Here is a 20,101-nt window from a genome sequence, read left to right as displayed (position 1 = left end):
TCTCTGAGGAGGAAGCGCTCTCATCCACATGTGGACAGCTGAAACACATCAGCCTGATCGATGTTCTCCACCGGTGGCTCACATTCCTGTGGAGAAGGAAACCTGCTGATGGTAGCAGAGGCTTTATGACAGGACGAGTCGAAGCATGTGTTAGCTTGTTTAGGTCCCGCCGGCTGCATCTCAGGTCCCATCACAATATCGCTCGTCTTCATCATGACTGCACTCGAGCAGCTGCTTGAGAACAGAGGGGCTAAGGGAGGAGGAGGAGGACAATTCAATCTTCATCACTCTTCCTGCCGCTCAACGAGAGGCGATGCAGAGGCAGATTCTGCCGCAGTAAAACTGCACCAGAGTCAGATTCTGTTTAACACTGACTGGTCTGCAACACCAGATAAATCAAAGGTAACTAGGTTGATGTTCCTATGCAGCAGCATCTGCAGGATGGATTCAAACTCCATCAGTTCTGATTCAGCACAGGACAAAACGAGAGAAACAAGACCCCAGTATGTTCAACCAAGAGGCAGTTGAGATAACACACGCATGAATAACATCTGATTAATAAAGTAAAAACATTAAACACACATAGAAACGGCGAGAGAGGAGTGGCTGCCTGCCAGACAGATAAAGGCCACGGACATAATGAAGCAGCCACCACGGCATGTATAATTTATGATGCTGGAGGCATGTGGAGAAGGAGACCTCCTGGGTGGAGAGAATAAGATAAGTAAACAACATGAGAATAGGAAGAGCAGAGAGGATGTGTGATCAGGTCAGATGGGCTCAAAAAACCGACTCTGGATGGACCTTTCATCCATCTTCTCTAATTCTTAGATGAACAAGCCTACGAGCTCAATAACCGAGCACGAGCTCAGAAGAAAGAACGCCGGCAGTCTTACCCGCTTGCGCAGGTTGCAGGTGAGGATGAGGTTTCGGGAGAAGGAGTTAGCAAAGGCGGTGTAGAACTCCAGCACCTTCAGCAGGGCTTCCCTCTTAATGACGTGAAGGTCGCAGTAAGTTAGCGCCCTGACGTTAGCGCATGCGTGTGCTAGCGTGGTTTCCTTCCAGAAGACATCCCCAAAGACGTCGCCTTTACCTGAAGACCAGAAAAGACAGAGACGGCCCAGCATCAACCAACCAACCATCAGCCCAAATCATCTGAATGATGATGAACCGTGAATGAAGATTTAGAAAATATAGAAATATTCATCTGATTCCTCCTTAAAGACTAACGCAGCGAGTGTGTGACTGTTCCTGGCAGCCCTCCTCCATCCCAACACCCCTCTTAGATGGTTCCTGTCCATCTAAAAACATCCAGCAAGAGACTCCTGGAATTAGTTCCCAGGGGATGCAGTTAGCGGTGGGTGGAGGTGGCGAGGAGAGCCAGACTCACACCGGGAGGACGGCTGGTGAGATTCAACTGACGGCGAGAGCATGTTGACACTTAGAGAGGATCTAGGGTTCCGGTCTTGATGCGTGGATGCTGCTGGTCACATGCCAGTTAGCCCGTTAGCCCGTTAGCCCGTGACCCGGAGCAGCGACTCTCGGGCTCCTCCACCGTGTTCAGCAGAGCGTTTGTGAAGTGCTGAATGATTAATTAGCTTCTGCTCAATAAAACTAATAAAAAAGTCTCAACCATGAGAAACTCAATCTGCCTAAAATTCCCAACATCAGTGTCATTAATCAGAATTATTCCCAGTAATGAGGGAGTAATTATTATAATGGATGCGCTCATTTTGCAGCGTCTCGCAGCACATCGCTGATGTTTGTATGAGATGGAGAGCATGAAGGAGGACGCCAAACATTCATCTGGGCTGGAAAAGCTATGAAAGCTAACCCCACACCTGTTGTGGTGTGATGAGACGATCCATTAGGAGGTGATGACAACGTGCTGGATTCATAGGACACCAGTGCATGATGGGAAATAAGAGAGTTATTACTTATTTAGTATTTACTGTGGCTGCCACGGTGCTGCTATTATTGGAACAGGGGTTCTGAGTGTTTACATGTATATGAGAGTGTGTGTGTGTGTGTGTGTGTGTGTGTGTGTGTGTGCACCTGACGGCTCTCCACACTAATGAGATCAGAGTGTGAAACAGCCTCAGGGAGCAGCCTGGGGAAATCACCGCTGTCTAAACCACAACACACCTCCCTTCATTTTCTTCTTCTTCTACTAAATCTTCCTTCTACGCTCCTCCTCTCCCTCTTCCTACCTGGATCTTCTCCACTTTCCTGTCCATCTAACCGTTTCTCCACATTCCCACGTGCGGCCCCCAGACCCAGGGTCAGGTGACTGACACGCTGGCCACGCCCATTTCGCCGCCACCCCCACCTCTCAGGGACAGCATACCTAAGATGGCGATGACCTCATCATCCTGGATCACCTCCAGCGACCCCGACACGACAAAGCACAGCGTGTCCACGCTCTCCCCGGCGTGGAAGATCAGGTCTCCGGGGGCGCAGTGGGTGGTCTGGAACTCCACCGCCAGCGAGCGCAGGCAGCCGTCGCTGGCTAACCGGAAGGCTGGATGTTCGTTGAAGACCTGGATGAGAATCGGGAGGGAGGCGTTACATTTACAGGACAATGTCCACGCCCACCTACAGAAAAACAGGAAATGATGTCAAATCTCATCAAATTAAAGTAATCGCAGATATCTGGGTGGGATTTAAGGCACCGACAGAGCCGCTCGCTCGTTCAGGCAGCTGCATTTTGTCAAGATTTCCGTCCTTTTCTGCCCGATCAGCAGCTCTGGTGCGACTCCTGTCAGCAGCTCCAGTCTTAAAACATAAAACGGTCCTGGATCCGGCTTTAGAGGGGCTGAGCTGGGGAGTGGAGACAACGTCCCCCAGCAGAAATCTACATCATCGTATATTACATGATTATTTCCACAACGAGTTCGTCACACTGACAGTGGACCGCGGTGAGGACGACGGGCTGGGACGCTTACCTTCCTGTTGAGGTGGACACAGATGTCGGCCCGCATGTCTTTGGGACAGATGGACAGGACCTGAAGGACAGAGAGACACCAGGAGACACTGTTCAGGAGGTGCGTCGCTGGATGGTTTTTCCTTGATTAAACCAACGTTGATGGAAATGAGATCAATTTGTCTCCGGATGACTTGGCACACGGGACTCATTCTGCAGGAGCAGCCGATGGGCCCGTCTGCGGTTCTACTGGGAACGGGTCACGGAATTACCCACAAGCTGGTGCCGAGAACGTCTGAGATGGTGAATGACCACATGTCCCGGCTAATTACCTACACAGAGACACCCACGCCAGGCAGGGGATGATTAAGAAGAGAATGAAATGGAATTATTAGCAACAGGACGTGAGAGAAGGAATTGGTCAGACGAGCAGAGGAGATAAAGAGGCAACGTGGTGACGTGCACGAAAACAATGAGGAGATTAGGAAAACAAAAAAGAGATTAAGGAAATAAACGACTGTTGGAAGAGCACGCGCACAGACAGTTCAATTAAATCCAATCTCAGATGATCACATGAAAGCGGAAACAAATACAGTCAGCTCTCATTAATAATAAAAACCCCATCTGCTGTATCGGCAGAGAAGAGATTCTAGAGAAAAGCTTTTTTTCTTCTATCTTTGTGAGGACTTTCAAACCCCTCAACCATAATTTGGACCTAATACCAGTTCTAATGTGACCCGTGCACCTGTATGAACCTCACATACGCCTCTGACCAGAATAAATGTCTCCTCATTGATAGTGGAAAATATTCTGGTCCTCACAGGCATCTAAAACAATCCGTACACACACACACACACACACACACACACACACACACACACACACACACACACACACACAGGTCTCAGTTTCAGCATCTCCATCCACTGTGAAGCCATTTAACCACAATCTGTCAAAACAAAAACCCTGGGGGGCATTTATCACATGACTGAAGGGAAACTTGGCCTGTTGAAACAGATGGATGTCTGACAGTAAATAATAAAAACAGGGAACACACACACACACACACACACACACACACGTCAGAGCTGTTCACAGGTGGGAAGTGTAAAAACTGCATCACAGTAAACGGCACTTTGTTTCACCATCGTTGACCCTCGTCTCGAGTGAGCCAATAAGACTGTGTGTGTGTGTGTGTGTGTGTGTGTGTGTTTGAGGGTCCATAGTTCAGAACTCAGCAGGCGTTTGGGTAAATGAGGACTCAGCAGTGAGCCACCAGGAGACGCTGGAGGCCAGATGACTCCAGAAGATTCGCTCTGAATTGTTTGTTATTTACTCTTTACCCATCACATCTTCTCCACATGGTGACAGATGTGGTTAATGTTCACAACTGTTTTCACCCCGCGTGGAGAGTCCCGTCCTCACCTTCTCAGTGTCGATGCCTTTGGTCATGGACCACGTGGACACGATGTAGTCCATCACCCGCTCGCTCAGACCTTTGGGAACCTGGTAAAGTTTCAGGAAGTCCCGGACATTGTTGAGCATCTCGTGGTAACGGTTGGTGTTGGCGTACATTTGCTGGAAGATGGTGGTCACGTTTCCAAAGATGGTGGCGTAGAGCAGAGCTGGAGAAGACAGACAGTTTGACTTTTAGCTCAACAAAAGTTGTAGTGTTTGAAAAAACCTTGAAGGCTGCTTAATTCTTCCTCTAGAAAGTGTCTTTGCACTTAAAGACGAGCAAGACGTCGCTACTGGTGAGCATCTTTGGAGACCCGCCAGGTGCTGAGAACATGAAGCTGTTGGAGTCGGAGCAGATACAATTTGTGTGAAGCTGATTTTCACGCTGACAATTCAGAGTAAAAACATCTGAAGGTGCTCCCAGAGTTCCCATAATGCACCATTCTTGTGTCCCCCCAGTTCTCCGTAAAGTTCCCAAAGCAGCACGCGACCGCGTCTCCGTCTTCAGTTGCCGAGGAGGCGGAGCTTCGCCCCATTCGCTGCGGAGCCGTCGGCTGCGACAGTGTTGCGCTGTTTCCATAGAGACCCCACTCAAAATAGTTCCTCTTCCATCCCCTGTGCCCCTCTCGCCTCCTCCCAGTCAATAAAAGTGACAAAAAAGGAAAGATGAGACGATCCGCTTGGATACTTGTATGGAAAACGGGGAGGAAATGGAAGGAGAGCGAGTGATGCCTTTCAAAATAAAAGACGGGAAGCTGCGAGAGTGAGGGAAGAGGAGAAAGATCTGTGAGAATGAAGAAGCAGAAACAGGAAGTGCTCAAAAAAGAAATGACAGCAAAATAAAGATAAACTCAATGCCGATGATGACAGCCTTCCAGGACCTTCCAGGACCTTCCAGGACCTTTCCGGAACCCTGCCAGCTGGTAAATATGATCTCTGAGCCCTGCTCCCACCTCCACCAAACCAGACTCATAATTGGTGCACCAGAAGCACCTCTGGAACCTCTGCACCTCCGGGGCAGGATCACATCATCTTCTACAACTCCCTCTTTTCCTCCTGAGAGGTTTGATGACACAACACTGAAATGGAAGAAAGACCTGCCTCAGAATTCTGAGGAGGGGGCAGATGTCACCTTGGGAAGTCCCTGCTGGGAGCAGAAGGCTCCAAGCAAGAAACTATCTTTTCCTTCAGAATCTTCTGGGATTTGGAATCTGGTGCTTCCTCCTCCTAAGAAGGGAATAAAAGACGGTAACCGTCCAACTGGGATGTAAAATGCTCCGACAGCGTCAATGAAACGGAGATGGCGGTGCAGTCAGGATGGTTCCATCAGGAATCAGGAGACCCGGCGTCATAACCGGTCTGGGTTCTGGACCTTCTGCCGGGGGACGTCAGGCCGATTTGTCAGAGCGAATGAGTGTGAGGGACAGAAATCTGTCTGTCCAGGAGGGGCCCCGAGGTCTCGACACCCGAGAAACGTCCATCACAACAACCGTACATGACACACACACACACACACACGCACACACGCACGCACACACACACGCACACACACACACACACGCACACACACACACACACACGCACGCACACACACACGCACACACACACACACACACGCACACACACACAGGGGGTGGAAAAGGCTGTAGCCCCGTCAGAAAACACTTGATGTTATTTTAAAGGTTTAACCTTTGAGCGTAGGCTGACATTTCCCGTGTGATCAACGGGCATCGTGGCGCCGCCGTGACGCCAGCATCGCTGCCTCTCCGGGTCCTTTCATTTGATTCTGAGCGTAAAGGCACCAGGGTGGCAGGTGCGACGCCGCCGCGGCGTCCCCAAAGCCGCCGTGGCCTTCAGACCCGCCACCTCCACCACGAGCCGTCCAGCTCGGTCCATTTGGCTGCTCGGTCGGCCAGATGGCGACACATCAGACGGCGGCAGCACGCTGCTCTCCACCGGCCAAACGCGGCGAGGCCGTCCGCCCCGTCAGAGCGGGAAAATGAAAACGAGCTTCCGTGTAAATCCGCTCTGACAGGCAGCGATTGCCCATCAGGGGCGCCGAGCACGAGTCTGATTGTTCCTAAATAAATATCGACTAAGCGATCTGCAGGATCGTCGAGCCGCCGCGGCAACGCTCGCCGCCACGGCAACGCTCGCCTCTGCGGCTGGGAGCTGCGGTCGGTACATCTGTCCAGAACAGCTGGGTTTTGGGGGGGGGGGGGGGGGGGCGGCTAATGTGGGACGCACCCACACGATCAAACCACACAGCTGGACGGAGACAGCTAAACCTGGACTAACAGAGGAAGAGGTTCTGGACCATTTTAGCCGTTTACACACGGTACCAGGCTCCTCGTGGGGGTGAGCAGTCACGCTGGAGATGGTTCTGATGAGCTAACCTGTTTAGCGCTGGTCAGAGAACATCGGTGTGATATAATTACAGTCGGCGTCAGTCCGAAAGGAGCTGCAGCCTCGTAGATGGTGGAATAACGGTGGTGGAGCTTTAATCTCTGGATGCCTTCAGATAATCAGTCTCGTCATCAGCTGCACGAGGGCAAAAAGCTTTAAAGGCGCCCGTTTGAACATCAGCGTCAGGTGTTCGATACGAAGACCGAGGCCATGAAAACTATCAGGAATAACAGCCCCCCCGGGGACCGCGATGAATCGCCTCCACTTCAGGTAATTTGTCTGGATGAAATCATCAATAAAGCTGGAATCTCCGGGGAGCTTTAATTCCAGCGAGCGCTTTCTTCCTCACGCGAATCAGACGTGAAAACTCGTCCTGCACAAACTGAACCGAGGATAAACTCCAACCTGAGTTCTAATAAAGGGTCGTCCATCCTCATCTTTTTCCGTCTCTCTGCGAAAACAAGACAGTTTAAAGAAAAACAGATGAGTTCCGGCCTTTTGGCTCTAAATGTCAGTTTTATTCAAAGTCGATTGGAAGCATTTCAGCATCACGAAGACGACAAACAAACCCGAGTCACTGCTGGAGGTAACAAGGCCATCGGGGGCTGAGAGGGTTCCCGGGGGGGCCGGGGGCCACGGCCTCGGCAGGTCTAATGAAGTCATGGAGGACCAGTCGAACAGATCCGCTAGTAAACCATGGAGGCTTTTTTGAGCAGGACCAACTGAAGCTGAGTGTTTGTTCACCATCAACCAGCAAGGTCATGGTCAGGGCGTTAAAGGGTTAGTTCCCCGTTCATCCAGGGACCTTCTCACACGCATCAGCAGCTGTTTCACATCATCTCAGCTGCAAATGGCCCAGAAACTATCAAGAACTCGATATTGTGATGTTCTGTTGTCATAAACCAACATAACTGATCAACAAACACCCCAAACTTCCGTGTTCTCCCCAAACTACGGACCTGATGACACATCGATACGTCTCATCGAGGGGCAAGGACCCGCCCCCTAATGTGGCGCGGAGCGAGTCCCGAGACGGCGAGGTCGATATTTAGATGCCTGATCTGGTGGTGATCGATCTGCTGATCGCCTGACGTTCAATCATCCATTTAAACGAGTCGGTGACTTCAGCAAGAATCAGCAGAACATCTGAATGGAGCCTCGTTGGGTTCTGGGTCCACCTCAGTGGTTCTGGGTCCACCTCAATGGTTCTGGGTCCACCTCAGTGGTTCCACAGGAACTAACGTCTGCCATTAGGACTTTGTTCATGGCTGTCGGAACATTTCAGGGATCAGCAAACGCCGTATCTGAGAGCTAAAATGACTCGAAAATCTTTAATACGACGTTTCTAAACTCTGAATCGTTATTTTCCTGATAAGATGCTGAACATGGAACTGAGAGCGCGAAGGAAAAAAACACCGATTGTCTTTAAGGGGAAGGCGGTTGAGAGGAGGTTAAAAATACAGCGTTAACCTCGGCTCGTTTCTATGGCGGCAGCTCCTGCGTGACCTCCAGCCTGGCTCTGACTGTAACGAGCCGCCGCTCTCTGATTAGTCCTTGATGGTTGGCAGGTCTGCCCATCGACCTGTTCGGGGCGTTTGGCATCGGGTGACGGCTGCAGCGACATCGATCCGCCGTTCAGCTCCCGGTTTTCGTCTGACTCCAGCTCGGTCGGGATCAGAGGTGGAGGCGAATCCCGGGAGCGGAACGCTCTGGCTCCCGAGGTCGTTATTCTCCGGTTGTTCCAGCAGGTGAGGCCGCCGGCACCTGCCTGATTCCTAACGTTCCTCCTCTGACTACACTCAACTGCTCCCCGGCATGAATCACCAGGAAAGAAATTAAACATAATGAAAATAGGAGCCGCTGCCGCCTTTTCAAGGCTTTGGCAGCGAGAATGATTTGTTCATAAACGGGGGAAGAAACACGCCGTGATTCCCACCACTGATAATAATGGAAATATGTGCGAAGGCACCAAAATCCCCCCGAGTGATTAACGCAGCACACACGGAACAGACGGAGCTGCTGGTAATTATTTAGCGCCGTATGCGATTGATTGAAACCCGTGGCCGGAACCTTTTTACTCTGACACACAAAAATATCGGGAAAAATCAGACGAACTGACGTATCGACTTTCGTTTGGGCATCTGTTCGGTTCCGGAAGACATCTGTTGAGAAACGGTTTCTGTAGAACACTGAACCCCAGAAAAAAGAAACAAGTTAGACCCTTGAGGAGGAACTGGAGCGTTGAGGAGTCTATGAGCGCTATAATCTAGAAGAGCTCCTGATTCTGCCTTGAACAGGAGGAAACCCTGAGCAGGACCGGGCTCCACATGGGGGGCAACCTCATCCCCCCCCCTTGAACTGTCATCAGAGGAGCTGCTGCTACATGAATCATTTGACAAACACAAAATTGGGAAAGAGTTTAAGAGGTGATTGAGGCGATGGGCGTCTGAGCTCGGCTGCCAGGAGGACGGGTTAGGACCCTGCTTAAACGGAGCTCAGGCCCACAAACATCAATGGAGAAAGTGTTTTCCAATGATCAAAGAAGTTTCAGCGGTCAGCAAAGAACAAGTGATCCAACCTTCAGAGAGAAGGTCCAGAGGCTGGACGCTGAAGCGTTCCGGTGGGTTTAATGAGGCTCCTGGAGCGGAGAGACCTTCAGACGGCTTCAGACACAAACTCTGACAGAAAACCTTTCCGATTCGTCTAACTTCAACTCGCGTTGGCCGGCTCCAAAAACCCCAAATTTACACGCCCCCCCCTCCCCTTTGCATCAATTATTCAGCGTTCCGCGGCGCTCGGCGCAACTCGCTCGCCACGTCCAGCGTTTAGTACAAGGGGACACGACGTCGCTCCGAAGCTGCTGAGGATCGAGGACGACAATTGTGAGGGAGACCAGGAATAAACCCCCTCCAGGACGGAGCGCCGGACAGGACGCACGCAGCGGAAACCGTCTGATCCCCAACAGAGGAGTGACGAAAGGATCCGGTGAGCAGCGGCGGGACGTCTGCACCGTGCACGATTGCACGTTTAGAGCAGAACAACAAACACGGCTGTGGGAATTCAATAAACTGAGGAAATTTTAAAAAAAATTGATGGAATAAAGAGAATTTACGCTTGTGTGTCAGCTTTAAGCTTTTCTAAGTCCGACTGATCCCAAACTAACAATCCACCAGAAAAGCCGAGCTGATTTCAGATGGAGGGAGCGAGAGAGAGAGAGAGAGAGAGAGACTGGATGGATATAACGAGGAACCTGAAACATGGGATGGAAGGAAAGGGAAGCAGGGAAGGAGATAATGAGAGCGAGTGAGGATAAAGAGGAAGAAAAGACAGAAAAAAGGCTCTTATGGATTAGACGACTAATCGCTTCTCCGAGGCCACACCAACCCTCTCTCCACTCCTTCACCCTCCTTTTGTTTCTCCGGCTTTCCAAACTAATCAGGATATCTGAGCCGAGAGGCCAGAGGGGCGAGCGACCCCCCTCTCCTTCCAGCCTCTCCTCTCCTCTCCTCTCGCAGCCTTGTTTTCCTCCCTCGCTCAGGCTTCTCCGGAGCGATGCTGGGGGTGCTGGTGGGGGTCGGGAGACCTCCCAGACTCATCTCGTTATGTGCGGAGCGTCTTGGCTGCGGCATTAAGTCGGATAAACTCAGCCGACTGAGCAGACCAACACGGCGCTTCTCCTCTAACTCCCGACGCCTCTTTCGTCTCATCTCCACCTTTTTCTCCTCTTCCTGCTGAGTCCTGTAAGTCTCTCTCGTTTAGCCCATGCGTCTGTCATCCCCCCCCCCCCAGCTAAAGCAGCCACATCTTTCCTCCCCCGCTGTGCACGTCCACGGTGCCGCTGGACTGATCTGAGCTCAGGTAATTCTCATAATTCCATGTGAGCTGCAGCCACTGCAGAATTCCTCTGATTCCAGAAAGCACAGAAATCTCACCTCCGTCTTAAATCAGCTCCCGACTCGGCTGAACGGTCCCGACGCTCCGGTCCCCTCGACCTTAACGATCCAGACCTTTGACCTTGGGTGTCGGTGGGTTAGGGGTAGAGGTGGAGTGGGAGTTCCTGGACCGGCACAATATGACACCATACTTCATCATCTGAGACTGGATACAAAAACATGCCGAGCTTTCATTTGTCCTTCCACAAGAACCTCAGAGGAACCTCGTCATCAGCCCCGCGAGCATCTGGCGTCGGTCACATGACTTCAGTTCAGCCCCCCCCCCAAAGAGTTCGAGATGATGTGGTGGAATTACTCATGATAGGGACGCAAATCTGATCGTGCTAATTACTCTTTAAACGTGTCGATGAAACTTTGATGATCCTGTAGCTTCATCTGTGTGTGTGTGTGTGTGTGTGTGGTGTGTGTGTGTGTGTGTGTGTGTGTGTGTGTGGGTGGGTGTGCAGCAGCTCCAGACTCTGCTGATGGTTGCAGATACGGTAAAGTGGCTCATTAATCCTGAGGAGTCTTGTGACAAACACAGTGTGAGACATGTGGGAGGACAGCTGGGAGGAGAGGGACAGACAGAGGGACGGACGGAGGAGCGGTCAGTGTCACACTAACAGGAAGTGTCACACTAACAGGAAGTGTCACACTAACAGGAAGTCACTTTGTCTGTTTCGGTTAGCCGACAGTCGGACCCAGAGGTGAAGGACGGAGTGAGTGCGGTTTTGTTTTATTTGTCTTTTTATTTTATTATTTGTTTTGATTTAATATCTTGTGCCGCTGCTCTGGAGCTTTACTTCCTTTTAGCCATTGTCTGTTTGGGTGCTGTGGTAAACACCTCGCTTGTGTTGTTTATTTACTCGTCAGTTTTATGGAGGAATTCACGCCAGACGACGTTTATGGGCTCCAACAGTTAGCGCTTCCCGCTACTCCCGGACCGGACCGCTGCCAAAACAACATGGATCAATTAGAACCGGAGCAGCGGCGTCTGAATGAGCGACACGTTTCTCTGTCTCCACCACAAAGACACCAAAGATGCCGTCACGCATGAAGGGAAGCAGGTTAGGAGGAGCGAAGGCAGCTAATCCAGAAATAAAGGATCAGATTAGGCTTCCCTGGTGGACAGAGAGGGAGGATCATTCGCAGCTGTCCTCCAAAGGAAGGTCTGGAGGCGGAGCCAAAGGCCGTCACGATGGCGAGTTCGGAGAAACCCGTTAGGAACGCGGTGCACCGACCGGAGGGGACGCGCCGGTGACCTGATCCAGCTTCTGTGTCTCCGACTTCTTCAGCCGCCACGGCCGTCACCTCCAGACGTGGCGTTGGGCTGTGATCCGAGCGCCGTCCCCCCCCCGGACGTGTCGGGGCGGGAGAGCAACGCCGGCCCGCCGCCACCGGCAGAGAGGTTTGGTCAGGTGGGATTAAGTCTGAAGAGTCGGAGGGTTGGGAGGGAGGGCGGCCTGAGGGGGGGCGGTTGGCCTCCACGCCACCTTTATTGTTGTTCTTTCCTTTATCGCATCCCTCCTTCCCTCCGCCATCCATCCCTCCATCATCCATCCCTCCGTCATCCATCCCTCCATCATCCATCCCTCCGTCATCCATCCCTCCATCATCCATCCCTCCGTCCCTCCGCCATCCATCCCTCCATCCCATCCCTCCATCATCCATCCCTTTCCCCCATCACTCCATCATCCATCCCTCCATCATCCATCCCTCGTCCCTCCATCATCCATCCTCCATCCCTCCATCATCCATCCCTCCATCATCCATCCCTCCATCATCCATCCCTCTGTCCCTCCATCATCCATCCTCCATCCTTCCATCATGCATCCCTCCATCCCTCCATCCTCCATCCCTCCGTCCCTCCATCATCCATCCCTCCGTCCCTCCATCACTCCATCATCCATCCCTCCATCATCCATCCCTCCATCGCCTCTATGCTTTTTCTCCATTAAAGTGTCTAAAAAGTTCTGAGAGAGAATCCAAGTCTGAGCAGTCAGAACTTTGCTCAATCGATCGGCGACTGAATCTCAAACTGCGCAGAGGATGCTGTTCAGTTTCTGCTCGGTGATGACCTTTGACCTGTGCTGCCGGACAGAGGAAGAAGCTAAGAGTGTAAATGCCAGTTTGGCTCAGAACTTATTGGAGCCGCCGGACCTCCAGAACCCTGGACCCATCTAAATCACCAAGTAGTTGGTGTGGAAAGGCATTAATCCCACATTTTTGGTCCAGAACTCCACAAACACGGCAGGAACATGTTCACACCCAGTGGCGCTATCGTCTGAACGCAGGGAGGACCACCCACGGAGTTCCTGGAGCAGCAATAATCCTAAAATCCAACTAGAGTAAATCTGAAGGTTTGTGGGCCAACAGTGTTTTTGGATTAAACGCCGCTGCAGCTTAACTCCTCAGCGGAGGAAACAAAGAGCAACAGCTTCTGTCGTGTTTCATCGTGTTCCGCTGCCGCCCACAGCCTGGGAAGCTAATCCCGATTCTCTCTTCTGGAAAAAAGTTGCTGATTTCAATTAAGCCGCAACAGAACCCGAGCGGCTCCTGGGTCAGTGTGCGGGCTCAGCCGGGCCCGGCTCGCCACACACCGCCGGCGGCCGAAGCGCTTTTCGCTCTCACGAGACGTCGACTCCCTCCGAGATGTTGACGAAAACAAAGAAACACATTTCACACCCCGCTGCTGTGGAGGCCAAAGGTCGCTGCCCGAAAACGAGGGGTTGGACCCAAACACGGACCCGAAGCAGCGGAGCGAGAGAGGAGAGGCCGGTCCAGGTGACCGGACGTGGCGAGAACAGGAAGCCAGAGCCGACAGCACGGAAACCAACACAACCAGTCCCGGTGGTCAGGCTGACCTTTGGCCTTCGCTCACCGAATCAAAGAGGCTATTTCCATAATTATCAAAGCGCTTTCATGAACCTGATTGGATGTGATTGATCAGGTGGTGGAGGACAGGCGAGTCGGGCCCTATATGGGCAGTGAGCAGCAGGGGCGGAGCCTCAGTCAGACCCAGACCCCAGCTAATAGCTTGCTAACAGCTGCTAGCAACAGCCCGATGGCTACTACAGCGACGTCTCAACAACGCTCACACACACACACACACACACACACACACCACACACCACACACACACACACACACACACACACACACACACACCACACACAACACACACACACACACGGAGATTTCACTGAAGAATTCCACTTGACATATTCCCCGTCCGCCGGGCAAACTGCACCCTGGCGAGCATCATCTTTTCTTTCTGCTCTGGTCAATATAACCTCTGCTTCATGAAGGTCGCGTCCATTTAACCTGGATCCAAACACACAAACACAAGCGCTGCGTTTGGCGGCGGCGGCGGCGCCCGCGGCGGCGCACTTCCTGGGAGGAACGGGCCGAATCCCGTGCTGCCGCTTCTGCAGACGGAAGCAGAGAGTTTAATAATTGATGCGCTGAAAGGAAGTTTTCCTCCAGGATGGTGACATTGTACACAAGCTGCAGCAAGAACAGGCGAGAGGCTGCAGGCACGGATCCGTCCACTTTAGGGAAATCATCTCCTGACAGGCGGACGCGGCTGCTTCCTTTCAAAGCTCTCTCTAAAAATAAGAGTTTACTCAGTAAACGGTGCGATGAAGGCAGACGTTAGTACTTGAACATCTGTTTCACTCCCAGGACCTCAGTGTTTCTGCTGACCTCATCCATTCTTACAGGCCTTTTCACACCCTTCAGCGCTTTCCTCCCATGAACCCTCCAACAAACCCAGCAGAACAAGAAAATAAACAGAACAATCAGCTGAACAATCCCAGAATATCCAGATCCCAGCTGTGATCCCTCGGATCACTGGGGCCTTTTCACGGCTTCAGTAGACAACGCCTCCACAACACAGGTCACCCATCCATCCCCCCCCCCCCCCCCCCCGAGCAGGAAGCAGGATAAGTGTGACTGGTACTCACATCCCACCATCATCATGGCCACGGAGAAGATCTTCTCTCCGTCGGTGGAGGGGGCGATTGTTCCCGAAGCCGATGGTGGTCAGGCTGGTCATGGTGAAGTACAGGGAGGTGATGTAGAGCGAGTCTTTGCCGGGGCCGCCCTCCCATTGGCCGGAGCAGCTGGCGTTTTGTGTAGCGGTAAGGGGAGCCGATGCTGATGGCCAGCTGATACAGCCAGCTGTCCATCTTGATGGTTGTTGGTGGCCTCGTCGATGACCTCGTAGTCCCCGATGCTGTACCTGCACGGGCAGACGGTTGTCAGCCACGGTTTTCCTGACGTTTGCCCCTTCAAACTTAATTTTCCTCCCCTTTAATGGATATTTAATGGGTGCGATAAAATAAACATTTAGCTCAAAATGACTGGCATTAATATTTAGCCATTAGCAGCTGTAATCTAAAGATAACAAACGTCGACGATAATCGACCATAATAAGAGGCGTAAAGACGCCTTTTATTATAAATGAGATTCTTTACTGCTGAGCAAACACAGTTTTTTTGATTAAAGATTGTCGTTAAGGAAATTTGTCCTGGAATAAACTAGCAGGTTCAGTTTTGATTCATTATTCAGCAGAATTCCGCAGTTTTGGTGCCTTCGGAGGTGATTTTAGTTAGACGGCAACAGTTTCCCTCAGTGACATTTGAATATTCTTCTGTGGAATCAGAGAACAACATGGATCCAGTTGGACCCAGAAGGAACCTGGACCTGTCCCAGCTCTCAGCAGGGGGCCAGGTCACCGCCCAGACGGGTGAGAACGGATGAGATTCGCCTACCAGATGCAGGCCAGCCAGTGGGCCACAAGTCCGAAGACGCAGACCAGCAGGACCAGGACAGCTGCTCCGTTACTCCAGGTAGTGGTCCAGTTTCCGAGCCACCCGGCCCAGACGCAGCAGGCGGACCACCTTCAGGGAGCTGAGAGGCTGCTGATGCCCTGCGGGGGAGGACGGAGCTGGAGTTATTACAGGAAAACATCTGCTTTCCACCACAGCTGCTGATGGCGACGCGTCCCGCTGATGAAGACCAGCTTCCAGTTTGGGTCATTTAGGACCATTCATTCAGGTTCTTCACCCTCAACCATCTGAAAAGCTGACAAAACCAGAGCGAGACGGAACCAGAGCGTCACACTTCAGCCCGGAGCAGAACAGCACCAGTAGGAACCCTCCCAGTCTTCCCGGTAGCACCAGGAAGAGGCTCCACAGGTGTTCAGCAGGACCTGGAGGTCCGGATGAGGGGCTAAATCTCTGCTGCTCGTCTCCATGCTCACGATCGTTTTCAGGAACCAGCTTCCGCCTCTGGTCCAATAGAAACCAGAACCAGTCACGTTCCAGCACACATTTATGACACTTCTTCATGGTCAAAATGCTCTTGAAGGTTAAACCTGTTTGGATACGAAGACCAGAGCGAGGACACCAACCTGCGGCCTCCTCGTGCACTGCACAGCATGTGGACTAGATATCCCACAATTGCATTGCACCTCATGTCATGACATGAAGTCAGACGTGACCTCCCTCCTCCTCCAGTTTAACCAGGAACAGACACCATCTAGCCCACCATAGAGGGCGCCTTCAGGAACAGATCAAAATCCAAAATGGCCGGCGAGGTTTGAAACACCATTATAGTTTTGGAGGGAAAAGGTGGGAACGTTGCCCCCCCCCCTTCCCCATTAGTCCCCCCGGCCCAATTTCTCTGGACCAATTATCCTGATAATCAAATAACGCGGCGCCGGTAATCGGAGCTGACGTGTTTCTGTTGTAAAGGTCACGGTGGAGCCACGGTTGTGTAAGCCCCTCCCACCCGCACTGATCACACGTGGACTCTTTATGCCCCCCCCCCACCACCACCACACAGCTCGCCCCTGGCTCTGTCAGCTCGCTCATGAAGATGGCAGCACGCACAGCGCCAAGAAAGGTCAGCCTGGATTAGACCCCTGCGGGGCTGCCACCTCCCCGGCAGCTTCCGGCTCCGCTGTGGCAGCAGGTGACTCCAACCCGCAGGAGGCCCCCCCCCCCCCAACACACCACACACACACACACACCACACACACACACACACACAGCTCTCTGGGGGCCTCAGCTCCTCAGAGGTGTTGCATCACTTTGGGCGTTGCTGGTTTGTTGATGCTGTTGCCGACTGATTCTGCTGCAGAAAAAACTATTTGTTATTAAAAAGAAGAAAAAAAAAAGGAACAATCGGCTTTGAGAGGCGTTCAGGGGTCAGTGAACCTTCTGAGCAAAAGCTGTCATTTATGAGACACGGACACCAAATTCCAGGTTCTACAAGAGCGGGAATGATGCTGGACCACGTCTGGAGCAACTTCCTGGGAGGAAGGACTTGGTCACCGATGCTAACATGTCGCTAACACTGTCGCTAACGCCGTTCTCTGATGCTACACTGAGATCTCCGCCCGCCTGGCAGCAAGCAACACCCCACCGACCAACTTTTATGGGCCGAATTAACATCCAAACTGCAGCAGGAACATTTGTTCCTCCACATTATGGAAACAGTTGGTCTGATGGAAGGAAACATCAGGAGCATCCTCACACCCTCAGGTCCTTCACAGCCTGTTAAACATCATCCCAGATGGGTCCTTTTACTCTTTATCGTTACACCAGAGCAACGACTTCGTGTCTGAGGGGAACACAGCATGTGATCAACCGCTCAAACCGCCAGGAAGCAACTTTGGGTTGGGATCCGGAAACCTTCACACACACACACACCCGAGAAGGTGAGGTGAGGAACACCTGAGAGCTGAAACATATTAGTAGATTTATGTCTGATTGATTCTCCTGCCCTCGCGGTTCTACTTAAATTCAGCATGAAGCCGAGCAGAAAACCACCGTTAACGGACTCCAGGCTGCATCGACGCCAGTCTTCGATACGCGATGGCGGTTAAAGAGCCGTGAAGCAACGAGCTGATGGAGCCACAAGTCAGTCAAGGTTCTGAACCTGAAGCCCAGACGGCAGAAACACGCTCGTCAGCTAATTAGACGTAGATGTCGGCTGTGATCAATGTGGAGACCAGGTCACATGACGCACAAAACAACCAGCTGGAGCTCCTGAATAAACATCCTGTCTGGAGATCTTCTTCATCTCCATCAGCAGGGATGGATTGAAGGTGAAGGAAAAGTGAGGTGTTTCAGGCTCCTGCAGCTTGCGTCGGAGCTCAGACTCACATCACGGCAGCAAAATGTCATCAATTATCTCAGGCAGAGTAAAAACAGCACAGCTTTAATTACTAATCAATGATCTTTACGGGCTTAGTAACCAAGGTCCCCCTCTGCTGCGTGTCTGGAGCCACACGCCGACTCCCAAAGTCCAACCACCAAAACGTCAGGGTCCGGTCAGGAGTCGTGTTTTCAGACGCTCCTGCCGACAGTAAATCACCGTTTGGATCAGAACGGGAAGGTTTTCCCAGTCCGGTGCTCTAAATTTGAAAGTCAAACAGGAAGTGCTTGTTTCTAATACAGCAGCCGACAATCAGAGCAACGGGGAAATAGCGACGCGACGCAGCTCGTGGCAGCGCCCTCCGGTGGCCGGCGGTGGGAACGACGCAGTCAGAACATCATAGCGTACCTCGTCCACGTTCTCGAAGGCGTTGATGATGTCATAAGGGAGGCAGGACAGCAGATCGATGACGAACCAGGTCTTCAGGTAGTTCATCCGGATCAGCTTGGGGTCAGAGATGACCTCGCCGCCGGGCCCCACGAAGGTGGTGTGGAAGTTCAGGACGATGTCCACCAGAAAGATGACGTCCACCACGCTGTCCAGGACCAGCCACACGATGTTGTTTTGCTTGGTCTTGAAGGAGACGTTGTAGGGAACCATGATGGCCGTGTAGAAGGTGAGGATGAGGATGACCCAGTCCCAGGTGGTCTTGAAGGTGCAGTAATGCAGGATGATGTGGGGGGGCGTCTTCGGGGCCTCCTGCTTGTACTGGGGGAGGATGTCAGAGTTCAGCTGCAGCACCTGTGGACGGGACAGGGGACCTGGTTACTACGGCAACGTCCGGGTCGCAGAAGAACCTCCTCACCAGCAGAACGCAGAGCCGTGATGGAGGAGATCAGATCTCTTTAATGACGGAGGCGAAATTAGAAGCACATTTACTGATTATTTCACACACGATTAAGTTTCAGGATTGAAACATTTCCCACGCTGGTATTTTTGCCTGAAGAAAAAGGGTCGAGAAAAACAAGAGAAAAGAGGAAATTAGAGGAAGTGATGAAAGCTAAATGAGGAAAATCTGCGTGGCGCCAGGTCAGACTCCGCCCACAGGGTGGCGGCGCCTGAAGCTTCTAGATTTAAGATGGCGGCAGTAGAAACACGTCAGCCATCTTGGTTGCTGTAGAGTCGGCGCGGTGACCTCAACACGCTGACACTTTAATTAAAGTCGCTACAAATTCTAAATCTGACTCACGGAAGTTAGCTTCCACTCGCTCATCTGCCCTCACACGTGGAGGCGGGGCCACAGGCCTCCGCCATCTCCTCTAAATTCCCGCTTTCAAAGCCGTCAATCAAACCGACGCCGGTCAAGAGGCTCAGCGATGCTTCAAGCCGGAACCGCCAATTAGGAGTCCAGGCGAAGAGCAGGGAGGAAGAGAAACCTGTGCGAATGTGACACTCGAAGAGGAAGATGGCAGCTGCGCCTTTCAGCCGCCGAGCGGATGGATCACCTGCGACGGCTCTTTGGCGCCCAGGCTGGGAGAGCTGGAGAATTATCTCCTCTTCCTCCTCTTCCTCCCTCTGCCAGCGAGTCTTCACTTTTCTCTTCCTCCAGCTTCTTCATTGCATCCTTAAATCCAGTCTCCTAAAATCTGCAGACTCATGAATAAGCAGCTTTGGTGATGATGATGATGATGATGACAGGAGGACGCTGCATCAGCCAGAATCAACCCGATTAAACTGGAGCGTTGCTCCAAGATTTATGACCTCCAGAACAATCCTAAAAGGTCTGAAGCTCAACATCTCAATCCGTCTTTCCTCCCCTCGACATCTGCCAGAAACTTCAGCAGCTTCCGCTTCAGGTTAAAGGCGACACAGTTGGTGAATAAACAATCAGACCATCTCCAAAAATAAAAAAGGACCAAACGAGGCCGGTGCCCGCAGCACCGGGGCTTCAGGCTTCAAATATTCATGGCGCCCGCATCAGCGGAGGAACCGTGCCTGTCCAGCAGTGTTGGGGAGGTTAGCGTGTTAACGGAAGTGCAGACACGTCAATGCTCAGGTTCAAACTTTCATGTGAAGGTCACCTGTGCACAAACAGTGAACACAGTCCAGAGGCCCAGCTAATGATGCTAACAGGCTAGCTTACCTAACAGCCCAAGTAAGAGGGAAACATGTTTCATGTTTGTGTTCTGTCTCGTCAGCAGATGGATCCCCACTA

At 52.0% G+C, this 20,101-nt stretch overlaps 1 protein-coding gene across 1 annotated transcript in view; it reads right to left on the bottom strand.

Annotated features, from left to right (window-relative positions):
• The window catches only part of kcnh5b (potassium voltage-gated channel, subfamily H (eag-related), member 5b), a 40,144-nt gene that overhangs the window by 10,354 nt on the left and 9,689 nt on the right, over positions 1 to 20,101 (bottom strand). The window contains 12 exon segments of the mRNA XM_029832894.1: positions 897 to 1,093; positions 2,348 to 2,540; positions 2,946 to 3,005; positions 4,349 to 4,548; positions 14,685 to 14,742; positions 14,744 to 14,854; positions 14,856 to 14,918; positions 14,920 to 14,962; positions 15,495 to 15,565; positions 15,567 to 15,637; positions 15,640 to 15,652; positions 18,295 to 18,687. Of these exon segments, the coding sequence (XP_029688754.1) occupies positions 897 to 1,093; positions 2,348 to 2,540; positions 2,946 to 3,005; positions 4,349 to 4,548; positions 14,685 to 14,742; positions 14,744 to 14,854; positions 14,856 to 14,918; positions 14,920 to 14,962; positions 15,495 to 15,565; positions 15,567 to 15,637; positions 15,640 to 15,652; positions 18,295 to 18,687 (1,473 nt within the window).

This window comes from Takifugu rubripes, chromosome 2, assembly GCF_901000725.2.
Source record: "Takifugu rubripes chromosome 2, fTakRub1.2, whole genome shotgun sequence".
Lineage (NCBI taxonomy): Eukaryota > Metazoa > Chordata > Actinopteri > Tetraodontiformes > Tetraodontidae > Takifugu > Takifugu rubripes.
Note: the sequence above shows the minus strand (reverse complement) of the source record. Positions and strands in the feature narration are given on the sequence as shown.